This window comes from Lissotriton helveticus, chromosome 1_1, assembly GCF_964261635.1.
Source record: "Lissotriton helveticus chromosome 1_1, aLisHel1.1, whole genome shotgun sequence".
Lineage (NCBI taxonomy): Eukaryota > Metazoa > Chordata > Amphibia > Caudata > Salamandridae > Lissotriton > Lissotriton helveticus.
In genome coordinates this window covers 1,151,170,434-1,151,187,074 of record NC_136057.1, presented here as the reverse complement: position 1 = coordinate 1,151,187,074, position 16,641 = coordinate 1,151,170,434, and the positions used below count along the sequence as shown (strand labels likewise).

General features: G+C 48.6%; 1 protein-coding gene across 2 annotated transcripts in view; it reads right to left on the bottom strand.

The window, feature by feature from the left end:
• MOV10L1 (Mov10 like RNA helicase 1) overlaps nucleotides 1–16,641 on the bottom strand; it is a 1,293,514-nt gene that overhangs the window by 405,318 nt on the left and 871,555 nt on the right. For both annotated transcript variants that reach the window (XM_078678939.1, XM_078678944.1), the window contains one exon: nucleotides 8,275–8,448. In XM_078678939.1, the coding sequence (XP_078535065.1) occupies nucleotides 8,275–8,448 (174 nt within the window). The remainder of the gene's footprint in view (nucleotides 1–8,274; nucleotides 8,449–16,641) is intronic.

Genomic DNA, 16,641 nt, shown 5'->3' with positions numbered 1-16,641 from the left:
CTGAATTCCTGACCTAGCGCTTGGGAGCGCTTTATTCCTGTTACTAGCGCTGGGAGCGCTTTATTCGACAAGCCGGTGCCCACCCGGCATTGGCCCCGTGCTCGGGAAGGTCCCCGAGCCCCCAGCGAGTGCCTACCTCGCTGACCCCCTTGTCTGCCATATTTACGAGGTAGCCTACCCCTCGCTATCCCCCTAAGTTCACCGCCGCTGGCCCGGGACCCTTCGTGATGCCTTCCCCCCCGGGCCGCGCTGGGATTGGCTGCCGGCCCGGGATTTCCTACGGACGTGTCCCCGGGCCGCGCCGTGATTGGCTGCCAGCCCGAGGAGCTTGTGAAGCGGCCTGAGGAGAGCGACGAGGCATGGAGCGGCGGGAGCCTACTCTGCGCCCCTGCTTCCCCCCGAGAGGACTGCCGCTTCCCCCCCCGGGGCCCCCAGGAGCGAGAGGGAGCCCCGGAGAGCGAGGAGAGACCGGCGTGAGCAAAACCCGGTGAGTGTTGCAGGAGGGAGAGGAGGAGCGTCGGGGCACATTGCCGGTGCCCGCCCCTCCCCTCCAGCGTGAGCGCCTGGGTGTCCAGAGGCCCGTGGGGCCTCCCCTGATGACGAGTCCCCCCGAGAGGGACTCCACCTATGCGAAGCAGAGCCCGAGAGGCTCAGGGGGCAAGCCGCGATCACGAGTCCCCCGAGAGGGACTCCACCCCCCCCCCCTGTTATTTCTGGGCCCGAGAAGGCCCCAACGTAGCCCAAGTTGTTTCTTGAGCCCCGAGGGGCCCCACCTTTGTCCCTTGTCCCGCCGAGCCTGCGAGGCTCGGCCCCAGCCCCTTTTCATTCCCGAGCCCGAGAGGCTCCCTCATTTGCATATCGGCCCGAGCCCGCGAGGCTCCAACGTGTTGCCCTCATAATCATCTACAGCTGCCCAGCACTTCGTGGGCAGCTGCTACGTGTAGGTTTATTGTTCTGACTACCTACAGCCTGTCCTAAAATCGTGACTTTGGGTGTCCTAGCCCCAGGGAGGCCAGTTGGCCTGTTGAAAGTTATGAGCTCCTGTTGACTGTGATACTTTGGAATTATTCTGTGTTGCACCTGTGAAGGTGCTTCTGATGCATTATGTACCTTGTCCTTGTTCCTTCCTGAATATCCTATGCCTAATGTATGTTACGTATGGTTATAGTGAGTCCTAGTGCTAGTTCTATGAAGCTCCTGATTGTTGTGTTCTAATGCCAGTTCCATCTTGTGCATATTCCTAGCAGTGGTCCCATGGCCCTGCCCTGTACATAGTCCCTTGTAAATTCCGCCGGTGCCCCTGGCACCTTGTAAATTGCGTGTTCATATCTAAGTGTGTTTTTCAATACAAAGGCTATTTTCATATATACCTTGTGTGGAGTTCCTTTTGTGGGGGACCCTGGAGGTTGTTGCTGGTGGGTGCGTGCGCAAATGCTTTACACATCGCCTCCGAAATAGGCCTGACTGTTCGTGCCAAGCTACCAAGGGGGTGAGCAGGGGTTGTCTTGGCGGGTGACTTCCTTACCCTAACTAGAGATGGTGGTTTCTGCCTGGCCTTGGCGCAAGCCTTGGCCAACCAGGAATCCCATTTCTAACAGTCACTATAATGATATTTGGCTGGGGAAGGGAATAGGGTCTGCCACTGACGCAACCACGGTCCGATAACCACCACTGCAGATCTGTCTCCAGGATCTGGACCATTTCCAAGAGATTCCCCTCATCCTACACCCACTGGAACCTCAGGTCCCACTTCAGATCTCACATATGCCAACAGGAATGTGTCACTAGCAGGATTCAAGAAGCCATGAGGTCCAGCAGCCTCAGAGCCAGTCTCACTATAATCCAGGGTAGAGATCTAAATATCTGTTTTATAGCCTGAATATCTGGGACTCGCTGCCCAGGAGGAAAGGCCCGAAACTGCACTGTGTCCAGAACAGCTTTGATGATTGGGAGCATCAGCAAGGGAGTCAGGGGTGAATTTGCACGTTAGGAGTAAACCCTAGCGAATGCAGGAGTTGCGCTATCGTCAGGAGGTGGAAGACTGCAGCCTGGGGTGAGCTCGCTTTCAGTAGTCAGACAGTGAGATATGGGAAGATTGGCACACATGATCTCTGCAGATGAGCTGCAACCACAGCCATCACCGTGGTGAACACCCAAGGGGCGCTGGTAAGGCTGAACGGGGTCACAGAAAACTGAAGGTGCTCATTGCCAACAGTGAACTGCAGAGAAAACCTTTGGGACGGCAGGACAGGAATGTTAAAATATATGTCCTGCAAGTCAAAGACTAACATTCAGTTTTCTGGGTCCAAGGCAGATAGGACCTGAGCAAGAGTGAGCATTTCGAACTTCTCCTTCTTGAGGAAGAAGTTGAGAGAGCAAAGGTCTAAGATAGGATGGAGGCCTGCGTTCTTCTTGGGCACCAGAAAGTAGTGGTAATAACAACCAAAACCCACTTCCTGCATCAGCATTCTCTCTGTGGCTCCTTTGGCCAAAAGAGCTCACTTCCTGCCGAGAAACAGATAGGTGTTCCTCCGTGAGCCTGTCGTAAGGAGGTGGCATGGAGGCAGGGGTAGTCTCGAAGGGCAGATGGTAGCCCCTTCGGACAATCTGCAAAAGCCACCTATCCGATGCCAAAGACTGCCGGTGGGGCAGGTGATGGCTAATCCGGCTGCCCACTGGGTGCCCAGGGTAATACCAGACAGTACAAAAAAGAAAAGGTCACAGTGGAAGAAAAATATTCATTTTAATCATATCACCCAAAAAAAAAACACATTATTCAAATAGACCTCAAATTCAAGTATATTTATATCAGCATTGGCATAATGCAAACAATTAATACAATTGCACAAAGATGCTCCAAAGGGAAGTTAAAGTAGGGTGCTCGAAATTGTGCTCATGTGAGGGTTTCAAAGAAGTGAAATAAGGAAATATACAGTATTTACAAAGACCTGTCTAGCCACCTTATCGGCTAAAAATAAACCAAGGTACACAGTATTGAAGAGATACAGTAAATCAATTACTGTTATCTATATGTGAGTACAGATACAGTACAGGTGCACAATAAGGGACAGTCAGCGTTTCGACCCCAATGATATGTGGAGGAACATTGAGTCCTTAAAACGGGCACTTCATCAGAACAGGAGGAGCCACCTTAATTCCACGGCAGACGTGTCTGTGGGATAAATCACATAGATAGGCCCCGTAGGCTCCTGTGTCAGAAATACTAGTAGTCTCAAGAAAGTTGGAAATGTTTTGAAAAACCATGTTGGTATGGGGGTCAAACAGTGAAAGAATGAGCCACGTAGTATCGGCAAGGATGATACATGGGCAGACAATGAAGGTTTGAAGGCTGCGGCTGATGGACTGACCCGACCGCTGGCCACCTAGCCCAAGACGCTGGTAGGAGCGGCAGGGACGCAGAGGCTGGAAACTTTGCGCATTGCGGAGGACAAGGCTATGCACCCCTTCTGTGGCCACGAAAGGAGCGAAAGGCGGATTGAGGGTGACAAGGGGCTATGGAAAGACCCAGGGATTTAGCCGTAGCCATGCTGTCCTTACAGCACTTCAGTGCCAAATCCACCCAGCCTCTGAAGAGACGGGAGCCATCAAAGAGCATATCCATAGGAAAAGATGGACAGCCCGTGAAAAGCCAGTTCTTCGCTATCAGCAGCGGCACGCAAGGCCACCAATGACTAAACTGTTCTGTCCAGTGAGTCGTGGTGTCTAGTCCACAGCATATTGCAAACTTCACTGCATTTCTCCCATCTGCAACAGCCTAAGAAAGTACTGTTCAGGCCTCCTCTGGAACTATTAGTAGCATCTGCGCAACTGTATCCCACAGGGCGTGGGACTAGCGGCAAAAAAGGCAAGCAGTGTTCACAGACCGTGATGCCAAGCTGGCCGAAGAGAACCTTTTCTTCCCCAAAGTGTCCAACCTCTTAGATACCCTGTCCAGGGGTGCAATAGAGAATGCACAATGTTTTAAATGGGACGTAGAGGCTTGGGACACCATGCTCTCTGGGGTAGAGTGTTGGATGAGGAAGTTTGAGTCCCCTGGAGAGGGATGTTTGTGGCGGCAGACAATTGTCTTATTCACATGAGCCCCATGAGGTCTGTGAGGACTTAGCTGAACGGGAGAAGCAGTCCAATGGGGAACACTTCCGGTCGCAGCACCTCTGTTGAGACGCCTTGACTGCCACTGAGGATAGATGAAGATTAAGGACCTCAGCCACAGTCCACACCACCACAGCAAAGGACGCTTCCTCCCCCTCACAGCCACAATAAGGAGAGAAAGCATACCATCATCTGGAGAAATGACCAGTCCACTGGCTTCACCCAGATTCTCACACCAGTCAATATTTTCTTCATTGTAAGGCTGGTATGCCTCAGGGTCCAGCAAACCCTCCCATTCCTCCCCAAGTCCTAGCCCATAAGAATAGGTCTCAGGAGGAGGAGGAGCTACGCAACAACCAAGATGGCTACATAGGCTCCCGGCTCCGCCGACCTCCGTCTGCTGCTAGATGATCCTGCCAGATATCCTGATTTTACGCCCGACCCCCGTGTGGATGAACTGTTGCTGAATCTGACGGTGTGGTCCCGAGAATTTTATCGCCCAGATTGACGGAGTTGTGTCGTGTTTAAGATCTCGGCCTAACCCAGTTTCTGAGCCCGGGCCTCAAGTACTTGCCCAGCCGGGTTGCAGTTGAATAACATCGGCCATGGGACTTAGACAGGGTCCGGTCTCTTGCAGTGGAGGTTACCCTGACCTGCTTTTGGTGGCGAGCGTCTGGTCTGTTTTATACTGAAGGAGTGGTGATAGACTTTGTCTGTGGCTGTGGAGGGGAGTCCCCGTCCCCGGCGACCCGGTCGCCACCTCCCGGGTCTGCTGGGCCGGGGCCCTCGCTCGCGGTGGCGTACTGCAGACCGATAATGCACCCTCCGTTGCCGTCCGCTCCGCTCTTGCCTCTTCTCCCGGAGAGACCCGGCTCTCTGAGGAACCCTTCTATGATTGGAGCCGAGCGAGTGGAGGTGGACCGGACGAACTGCAAGCCGACCTTGAAGACCGTAAAGGCCGCCATCGGGGCACTTCAATTGCATCTGGAGACCATTGTCCATAAAATGATCGCTGGTGACATCGAAACTGGGCGACCAAGTCTGGGCTCTGTTCTATTGCATGATCTTCAACGAACTGATTCCCCCACGATGCCGGTAGTAACGGAGGATGAAGACCCGTGCGCGATCAAGTTCTGACGCCATTGACCTGTCTGCAGATTACTTGCGGAATTGTTTCTCTGGGGTATCGCTACATTCACCATCGCAGCCGAATATTGTGGAGCTACCTGGTTCTTCACTCCCTGAGACTACGACTAGCAAGAACCGAAAGTCACTACTACCGTCCCTTCCTGCCCTTGTGGTTCTTTTACATCTACGAAGGAAAGGATATCTGGACTGTATGTCGGTGAGGGAGATCATACCGGTGGAGGATACTTGCGGAGACTCAATGTGTTCGACTGGTCTCATATTAATCTTAATTGAACTTCCTACGAACTTTGACTCTCCTGGGGCGGTGATGGTGATACCGGACAAAGTCCGCATGAAAGATCGGAGGGGTCAAGGGTGAGACTGTTGGACTGGGTCTGATTTCTGGGCTTTGGAGGACAAGGGATTCGCTAACGTAATGCTTACGGGAGGTTGGGCGGTATTCAACGTCTCCCCTGTCTGGCTCTGCCTGTAACATTTTTGAGTACTCTGTGATCTTAGGACAGGGGTTGTTAGTTTCAGGCGGGGGGGAAAGGTGACCGGGAGTTTGTATGACATTTTCCTCCTCCATTCTTCTTTTACTTTTTGTAGTTTAGTTAGTCGGGGCGACAGGCATGCTGCTAGTTGGGGTTAGGCGAAAGCCACATGCAGGGGTGCAGGGTGGGGGGATGGGTCTATAGTTTTGTTAGTTAATTAAGTTTTTATGGTTTCTTTATCTCACGCTTTCCTTTTCTCTATTTTCATAACGTTGGGGTATTATCCTGACTTCGTATGTATTCCAGTATCTGGTAACCGTACTTCTTTTTCTATCCTGACGTATATGGGTGGGCGGGGTCTGAGCACGGGCGACTGCGTTGGGGTATAGATTGCTTTGTCGTACATCCTGATTTGTTCTTGCTAGCGCAGGCGTCTCGGTCGTTCCCTTTAATTTGATCTGTGACTATTCAATTTTCGTACCTACTCACTTTATCATAGTGCTCGAATGTATGACACCAGATATGTCTGTTTTCTTTTTTCCTTGCTTTTAGGTTGGGGGGGGGTAAACATAAAATTGGGGGGGGTTAAACATAAAATTAAACCTTCGTCTTACCCTGTACCGTGTTGTGAGTTTCAATACAATGTCTATCCTGATTCGTTGCCAGACCTCAGGGTTGTCGGCTGTAGAACTGTGGTATTTGATAATATAGTGGGTCTTATTCTTGTGTTGCGGCTGGCCCCTGCGGTTGTAGGCCCGTGTTTGTAACTTTATTGAACTGTACAATAAAGGTTTTAAAAAAAAAAAAGAATAGGTCTCAGGCTGAACCTGTATGGCATGGCACCAGTCGGTGCCCCTCCAGCTCTGTGTTGGAGTCGGTGTAAGCATGGCGGCAGCACAAACCGTACCAGACAAGGAACCACGCTGGGGAAGGTGGGATAGTACAACAGGCGCTAGTCCGGATCCATCTGTGGATCCCTGGGGCCCGGCTGGTGCTGTGGCCAGAGCTGTCAGTGTGAGTCCAGCAGGGGCCCCTCCCAAACCTGTGGGGTCCTAATGTGCACCTTTGGGAATGGGCCCCTCAAATATGAGGTGCCTGGCCTCATAAAACTCTCAGAATTGGGCAGGGGTCGCTACAGCTCCCAGAAACTTGGAGAGGTGTGGAGACGGCCCAGGCACTGGCTCAACCACGGAGTCATGCCACGACTGGTGTCGCTCCCTCGTCTCGTTGGTCGACAGACGAGGCGAAGTCGAAGACTGCTTCAATTTCTTGCTATTCTTTTTATGGAACTTACCCGAATGGCTCAATGACTTTGATCGTGACAATGACCTCGGGCTCCGTGACTGCTCCCGGTAGCTTCCTTTAAAACAGGACCCCGATCATCGCTCTGTGTCACTTCAAGCTGCCAGAATCTTGAGGGATCGCTCCCTCGAGGTCTTAAGGTTCTTGGCGCGGCAGTCGGACAGGCCTTTGGGTCATGATCTCGCTCAAGGCACCACAGAAAAACAAGGTGTGGGTCTGTCACCGACGTCTTTCGGTGACCGGTGCCACAGGGCTAAATCCAGCATTATTAAAGGACAGACCTGCCACACAAAAATGTGCCCAAAGAGCGACTAAGGGGTAGCTCTTCCCTGATCTGCGCTGACTGGCACCGAAAGAAAATAACTGATGCTGACGTACCTTGGTGGCACCTACATAGGCATGGGGAACATAATTTTTGGTGTGGACGATGCCAAAACCACCACATGGTGCCAAACAATGTAACCTAACATCACACAGGAGTACTGCTCACAAAACATTTCCTGATTCAGTCTGACACCCTGGGATAATTCTAAGATAGGGCATCTACTTCGAGAAGTCGCTTTCAGACTGGGTTGTACATTCCTTTAGTGTAACCAACCTATTTCACATAAGAGTCCTGGAATGATTACACAAAGGTGGTGCTCTGAGTGGGAGGCAATCATGTCTTGGTTTGGGTAGAGGGGGATCAAAGATTGCTGGTACAAGTACCAGGAGGCTCCACTTTCTTCTGAGGGAAAGCACATACCTGCGACTTGCACTGCAGAAGATAGGCTTGTGATGAAATGAAATATCTCACCACAATACCCGTTTAAGACAATGTTCTAGTTGGCCGTCCCCTCTCCCACCATCCTTTCTGGACCACAGGTACGCGAGGCAAATGTATAAACGATAGACCAAAACCAAACAGAAGTCAATCACAAGCAGTAAAGAATGACAGCACTTGCAAGGAATTGGGGGAAGTCTGGCACTTGATTCTCTGAGGCTGGGACTGCAGTGCCCCAGTGTGTAGAATTTAAAAGCTAGGTGCATCAGACCACATAAAATGGAGTTACGTGTGCAAAAAGGGAATTTTTCTCACAAGGTGGAGCTAAATTATCTCCCAATTAACTTTTCTATTTAGTAAGTTAAGAGCATTTTATAAATAGTTAGGGGGTAATAGCCACTACAGTGCTCTTCAATGTGAGAATGTGTTTCAATTGGAATATAATCAGTGTAGTAATACAAGGTTTGTACCTACCCTCACTCCATGGAAGATCAGTGGAAAATGCTTTCTCGGTAGTTTATCCCAAGTTGACAGGGAATTTACTACAACAGGATCAGCACACACCTCAAGCTCTTTGTGGTAAAACAGTTTGGAGGGCAGATCAAGCAAAGCAGAATGTGACCTATAGTTCTTCAAAAGCTTTGTAACCTGGATAAAGATGTACAATAATTATTAACAAGAAAAATGACATCCTAGATACAATGTGCAAAACATCCGAGATCGTATAAATGGATCATAGTTACTTGCTCTATTCTGCCCCCATTCACATAAACCTGAATTAAAAAAGATACCAAAGATATTCCATTTGAGCTATATGCTCAGATCTCATGGCACTGAATTCTCTAACATCATGAAGTGCTTTTTCCGAATCCGGAAATCCCCAACCTGATTTGAACACCTTCCAGACTCATGGCTCTTTTACATCAAATCAAACACTATCAACAAGGAAGCAAACTAAACAAAAGTAAAATCAGGGTTGTGAGTCTGTGTTCAGCTTTTACCTAATACTTTTTCTTCTGTCAAAGATGAAGGGGATGGCAACTTTAGGGAAGACATTTTGAAGAGCTTGAGATAGTTTGAAACTTGTGCCAGAATACAGTTTTACCTTGCTATTATTATACGTCCCCTATATTTTTTAGAGACACAGAGGTTGGTTTTCTAGACCCACTGGAACTAAGAACTTCGTCAATCTGACAACTTTTATCAGAAAACAAGTTGTATAGGAACCATTCCATAAACCACTGAGCTCTATTTGAGTTCCAGGTAACAATCGGTCCAAGAGACAGTTCAGGGATAATTGGTGGAACCCCGATGGCCTTCTTTAATTAAGGCATAGCACACTACTCAAGAACACAAACACAAGAAAGGCTACATATATAGAGTTTGTTTCAATCCAAATTTTAGCCTACACACACGATATGAATTGTAACCACAATGACGGCAAATAAAATAGTAACAGCAACATTATCCAAAATTGTAAATAGGAGGAACCACTCCATCATGATTGCTCTGATAAATCTATAGCAATACTTCTATCTTTCTGCTACTTCTAAGTTGTAATCTAGGACTAGCACAGCAGAAAATAAAGCATTTTTCAAGTTGGTATTCACCAGCATACCTGTTTGAACAATACAGTTCTAAGTTCAATGAAATGGGAAGGTCTGCTTATGTCATATCACAAGGCCAGTCAGTGAGTTAAGTCCAAGTGCCTTCCACCTCAGTAGCCTTCAACTTGCACCACAGAAATGATCTTGTACATCATATCCCAGTGTCGCCTAGCATGTACATTCCCCTATACCCTTCCCTCTTAAGCTTGGCTTCTTGAAGGGGCGAAATGTCCCAACATTAACATGTAAGCGCGGCATTGGGCAATTACATAAAAAAAAAAAGAAATGCAGCCGTAGGTGGTGCAGCAAGTAAAGCAAAGGCAAGCCGCCACTATCAGCGTGGCATACCATGCTATGTAAAAAAATAAAAATAAATAAAAACCCTGTTGAAGCAGTGAACCTAAAGGATTTGCTCTGTGAGCTGGGACTTCACCACCTGTGTTGCTACCTCAATGTGGTCTGAACTTGCTCCTCTGTTCTTCAGGAGTGGATCCGACGTGAGAGCAAAGGTGGAGTTGGGGAATAACTTATGAAGGGGAAATTGGGTCAGAGAGCAAAAGGATGTAGAAAAAAAAGAAGGTGACAGAGAGGACAGAAGAAAAGGAAAAAGTAGCTGAGTGAGAGAATGGGCTAATGCTGAGAGAAGAACAGAAAGGAGATAAGGACAAGCAAAAGGGGTAATGGAAGAGAAAACCAAAGTGGCCAGAAAAAAGAATTTCTGGGAAGACAGCTGAAGGAGACAGGGACAAGTTAGAGGCAGAAGAGGAATGGCACAGAATGAGGACAAGCAGGAGAAAGTGAAAGGGAGAAAGGAGATGAGTGGCAAGAGGGATGGCGATAGAATTACCGACAGAATTAGGAGACTCGTAAGCAGGGTTTTAGCTATTATTACTGCACAAGGTGCAGGGACGCTGGGGTCCTGGGGTATGAGGGTCCCACTGCATCACACTTATACCATTGTAATTCAATATTGAGCCAGGGGATCAAGAGGGCCCATTTCTTGCATTAAGCCCCATATCCCATATTCTATGCCACTGGTTCTACAATTAAAAACTACACACTAGATTTTGCGTCCCTATTGCCATGCTGTTGTCTGGTCACCTCTGACTCGGCAAGTAGAGAGCATCAGATTTAGTTACCATCATACGCCTGATTAAGGGTGTGAGGCACAATTAGCAACTAGACATGTGGATCAACAATTTCCTGAAGCCTTCATGTCTCCTTTTGGCATCTACTTAACCAAGCACAGGCACAATTTCCTGCAGTAAGGAGCGTAACAAAAGGTCCACGTTTTTAACATTACAATGCCACCTCGCGATTGCACAATGGCGCCATCAGACTGCTCACTGGCAGTCTGCACTCTGCATCGCCCACCCTAGTACCCGTTTGCAATTTCCAGCTTCCACTTGTCAAGTCCCTGTCCTGCAGCGAAATACACGTGTATCCAGATACACAACTTAAGCAACACAGATAAACCAGTTTCCAACTTGGACACTTGAATGGCAGCTAAGAAGAAAAAAAGAAATAAAGGAACGCACCTGCTATAGTTAAAGCGGACTGCCATTAATAAGTAAAATAAAAGTAGGTGGTGTGCTGCAACCTAGTGGCTGGAATATGGGCAAATAATCAAACAAAATAGTGGTCACAGCCAAGATAAAACAGACCATGTGTCAAGACAAGCAAAAGGTCCAGTTGTTATGGGAGGTAACAAATGCAGATAAGGCGGTACCAAGGAGGGACTAACAAGCCTAATAACGACTCAGAAGCCAGCGTTTACAAAGGACAATGACACAAGGCAATAAAAAAAATGGGCGGAGAGTGAGCGGGGCTTCAAAGCCGTACGCCACTATTGCATGCCTCGCAGCAGCGCATGCGCTGCCCAGGCTCGACCTAAAAAATGGTTTTGAAGAAGACTGGTCCATGTTTTAAATATATGTCCAAATATTTACCCTTTGCTCCACCGCAGGTTTGAATAGATCAAGGATCTTTGCTGCTTTTTTCTTATAACTGAATGAAAGGCCAATACCTCTGGCGTGTATGGGGGTGGTCCTAGAATAGGAACAATGACAATGTCAGATGTGTCTTGCCCACTAGCGTCTTGAAGGGCTATCAAAGAGGTGGCTCAGAGGTAACAATTTGAATTTTAACCCCTTCCATGCTGATGACGGCCCCCGTCCGTCATGCATCACGGTGGGTGTGTGCTGATGACGGCTGGGGGCCGTCATGATCCCGCCCACTCATTAAAACAGGCGCAGAATTGCGGCCACGCCCAAGGGGTTAAGATAATTTTTCTTTCTCCACAGATTGTGAGAGAACGACGTTCCGGACGCCTTGAGAGGTGCAGAAAAAACATCGAGCTCAACTGTAACTCCTGGCACTATATGGCCCTGATCACATCATCACTACCCAGTGGCTGAAGTAGTGGCCAAGCATGGGCCCTCTACCAGCAGCGGAGAACAACTGCAGACATATATCGAATAGTCTGGCACCTGGGACTATTGGAAGTCGAGTAATGTACCTATAGAGGTATCCATCAGAAAAGTTACTTACCAGTAACGCTCTTACTGATGGATTCTCTAACTGCAGATTTCTCACAATAGAATACTCCCCAGGCACCAGACTAGATCCGGAAACTTTCTTAGCAGTGCTTCTGCGCGCCACTAGGTGGCACCATGAAGCTCCACTCCACCCCGGTATTGACAGAGTGGAGCTGCATATAAGCACCACCCCTGGATGCTTATGTCAGTTTCTTGCTTCAATCTTTCTGCACCCTCAGATGCAAAGCATGAAACAATTCTTGGCATCAGAGTGACAATTCTTAACTTGGGACTTTTTGGTATGAAAAAGAGGTCCCTACAAAGAACGGAGAAATCTGTAGTCATATACAGTATTCACCAGAAAGAGCATTATCAAAGTAAATAACTTGTCCTTCTGATGGATACTTCTAAATGCATATTCCTCACCTCAAAATTGATATTAAAGCAGTACCTCCACAAGGTGGAGAATCTCTTGAGTGGTCTCAAACCAAAAAGTACAGCTGGACCAAATGGGCAAAATGTCCCCCTAAGCGGACTGAGTGTCAAGCCAGTAGTGCTTTGTAAACATGTGCACTGGCGCCCACATACCCGCCTGGCAAAAATGCACTATGTGCCAAGTGAAATTAGCTTTAAGACCTTCTGGAGACTGCTTCCTGGCCACAGCATAAGAGATATTAATGCTGAGAACTATCCAGCTCAAGGGCCCTCTTCTGCACAACTAAAAAGCTGACTGGCCACCTGATGGTCTTTGGTATGCTAAACGTAAACGTTTAAAGCTCATTTGGTGTCCAGAAGATGAAGCCTCTCCTCATCTTTTGAGAGGTGAGGCCAGAAAAAACGCTGGCAGGGTGATGTACTTCCAAATGTCGAAGGGAGTCACAAAGTTGGGCAACAAGGCCATTAGAGTTTTCAGAATCAGTGTGTCCAAAGAAAAGATGTTGTGAGGTGGTTGCACCACTCATGCGGTCAGCTGAAGTGATTGCAATCTTCAGTGTCAGAATATGCAACAAGCAGCTGTGCATCTTCTCGAAGAGCATACATGAAAAACGTCACACGTTAAGGTACCACACTGCTATAGAGGAAACATGTGTCAAACCTTTAAGAAATCTCATTATAACAGGTGATTTAATCTCGGATGGCTGACCAGCAATCTAGAAAGGCCAGGAGAGACAACAAGTAACAATAGTATCCACTGCAAAAACTTGACAAAAACAAACAGGAGAACACCCAACAGTTTTAATTGTAAAGGATCTCTCTAGCGAACTGCACACAAGGACACATATTTGACACAACACATATCAAAAATGAATTGTGTGGAATACCGCCTGGAAGCCGTGAAAGACGCCCACCACTTCAGGTGGCAGATCAAACATGTTTAACTGTTGCGGCTCAATTCCTAGGCATAGATGTGTAGATTGGGCAGGTTCACGTGAAGGGCCCGGCATAATGATCCTTCAAGTCCGGAGATGACATCAATTGTCACCTCATTATGATATGATCTACATGTGCCATCATCCATTCACAAGGTGCAAAAGAACATACTTTGGTAGATTTTCTCATCTGCACATTCCGGGTACACAGGTTGACTTTCAAAGACCATTCACAATTAGTAGCTTTCCATGTTCTGAGGTTAGTGTAGGAGAGTAGGATCTGCTTACTATGGTTAACCCCACTTTTTGCTGGTGTTTTGCTGCATTTAAACTTTAGTCTGGCTGGGGCCCTGCTATTCAGGAATCCAGGCTAGCTGCGTCCTCTCTAAATTGATTTCATGTACTTTAGGTACACTCCAGACTGATTACTGCGTTACCCTTATGAGTCCATAGTATATGGTACCTTGGGTACCAAGGGCATAGGTACCCCAGAGGCCTACCAGGGGCTGAAGCATGTATTATGCCACCCCTGGAAAGCCTTCCAAAATGGCACCACAGGTCCGCTACTGCAGCCTGGATAAGGTGGTGCTTGCACCCCTTACTAAGATATAGGTTACCTATATCTACCTTTAATCACTGACACATATAAACCTATGAGTCACTCCTATGGCACGCCTTATCAATCCTGAATGCAGAGTGCTTGGTTTTGTGTGATAGGGTGCCCAAGCATGAGCTGAGCCCCTCTGCAGCTTTCGGAATCTATTCTCCGAGGCTGTTCTGTGATGCAGCCAAACCATTTACTCTTAAGTGCATTGCGGTAAATGCTAACTTTGGAATGGCTGCATGGAAACACGTCGTGTTTGGTGTCAAACACTTTGGCATCCTACCCCGACAGGCCTGACGGCGGGGGTAGAATTCCACCGTTCGAGAGGGAGAAAACATGTACACACTTACCTGACCGGTAAAAGTTTTAAAGAGCCCAGCATCACAAAAAAGGATGGTGCCGCCACAGACACAAGTCTGACCTCCTGCTGCTGGACGAAACCCCGGCAGGGGGGCCTGGACAATAGGCTTCCTATCACAGGGAGGTGTAACCACCTCCCCAGACAGGCTTTAGTGTATTGGGGATGGGTGGGTGCATTCAGTGAATGCTTTTCAGACAGTGCTGGAGGCACACTTGGTGTCCCTGTGCATAACCCAGTTCAAACCGGCTGCAGGGGCACTAAGCCCCTGCTCTGGCGTGAAACTGGACAAAGTGGAAGGGGTGTAACCACCCCCACCCCGGGTCCTCCCATAGGTGGGGCCCTAGAGTAAGTCCAACCCCTAAACTTAGTATAAATATTGGAACCCAGTCCTTAGGACTTTAGATTACACCTGGACGAAACTCTGCAACATATATCCTGTAACTTCGACATTCTATTTCGACTAGAAGACGGAAGAATCTCCCTTGGGGTCTAGGAGTGACTCTGCTGTTCAAACAGGCACCAAAGAAGCATCTTGCCGGTCTGCATTTCCAAGGCTCCCGCAAGATCCTGATGGATTTGCGACACAGGACCCAGACTTCCAGACTTCTCCAAGGACGACACGAGATCACAGCAAAGCAGAGACCCGCAGCCCTCATGAGTGACATGGAACCGGAACCCTTGGACACCGTGCACATTTGCTAGTGCATCGACTTCCCAAGCTTTCCCGAAGTTGTGCTTTGGGCTAATTGTAGTCAAGCCCTGAGCACCATCTGCACTGAAGATTGTGGGCCTACACTCCACGAGTGTTCTGTGGGCCCCCTTCTAGCATTTCTGCTCGAAGCCCCTTTGCGATACCTGGTCTGTCGACTGGTGGGTCCGCACAAAGGTAACTCTTTTGTTTCTTGGTTGTTCAAAACATGCCCTGACTCCCCTCCAAAGGGTGAGCTCCTCAGACCTTGCTGGTCTGCTCTGAAGACAATCTTTGAATTCTGCGTGGGTTGCTGTTGCCAAGGCTTATTGGGTCCAATCCGTATACGGACACCGCAGCACTCTACATCCAACATGGGACAGCTCGAATCCAGCTCCCGGTTGTCGTTGACGCCTCCTGGTCCGCGTGGCTGAAGAGTCCAGCTTCACCTTCTGCACCTGAAATCACCAGACATCGGTAGGCATCTGCTCATCGCCTTGCTGGTCACTGGCTAGTGACCCACAGGGCCGGATTTGCCGTGGGGGGCACCGGGCAATCCCCCGGTGCGCAGCACTGGTGGGGGCCGGTTTGGGGTCCTTGGGGGCCGTTTTTGTTACAGGGACGGTTTTGCAGCATAATCGGCCCTGTAACAAAATCGGCCGAAAACCGGCCCTGGCAAAGAGCTCGGCGGCACCCACAACCCCCGAATGGGAGGGGGGATGGGGGACGGGTGGCGTGCTCTTTGCCAGGGCCGGTTTTGTTTCCCAGTCTGGCCCTGGTGACCCAGACTCTGTCCCCTCTGCTTTCAGGTTCTTCAGATCTCCGATCCACCCTTGGATTCATCCGGACACTTTCCACTTGGACGCCTGCAGCACTTTTCCGCAGCTCGCCATAGAAAATGACAACAAAACCAGACACGAAAAGACACCTATGCACCCGGCTTCCCTGGGTGAGGTAACAAAAGTACTTCGGTGCTCCTGTGGGTCTAGACTCTTGAACTGTCTAGGTCTAAAGGGGTTTACTCCAAGAAGTCAATGGTGATTCGCGGCTGTGTTTAGACACTGCACGCGTCCCCCGTGGGTCTCCTGTGTCACTACCTTGAGTGGTTCATGGTTGCCCCATCGGTTCTACAGGCCCTAGACCTTGTCTCTATGTCTGTCGTGGTTCTTATACCACTTTCTTAGTATATGGTTTGTGACGCCCCTAGGGCAAATCATATATTGTGCTAATTTACTGCATGCTAAATAAGTTTACTGTATGTACTTTTGCTTCTAGCCTCATAAAGAGACTAGAGGGATGTGTTTAGATTAAATACATATATTTTATATATATACCTGGTGTGGTTCTCTTTTCATTTGGTCATTCACAAGATTATGGACTGGTAAAACAAGCTGCTTTACATTCCTTCAAGACGTAGCCTGAAGGCTGCTCTCTACAGCTACCACTAGGATAGCTTTCTATATAGGTTGTCTTTAAACCTACCATCAATAACGGTCGTTTGGACTGGTGCAAGGTGTCCACTAGAATAGTGGACAGCATATGCCAGGCCAACTTCTCACAGTTAGGAGTTGAGTTTTCCATGTTATTGTCCACGTAGCAGTAGCAAGAAAGCATCGAATCTCTCCAGAAATGTAATGTGACAGTACAAGAAAGTTACATGAGTGGAAAACGTAG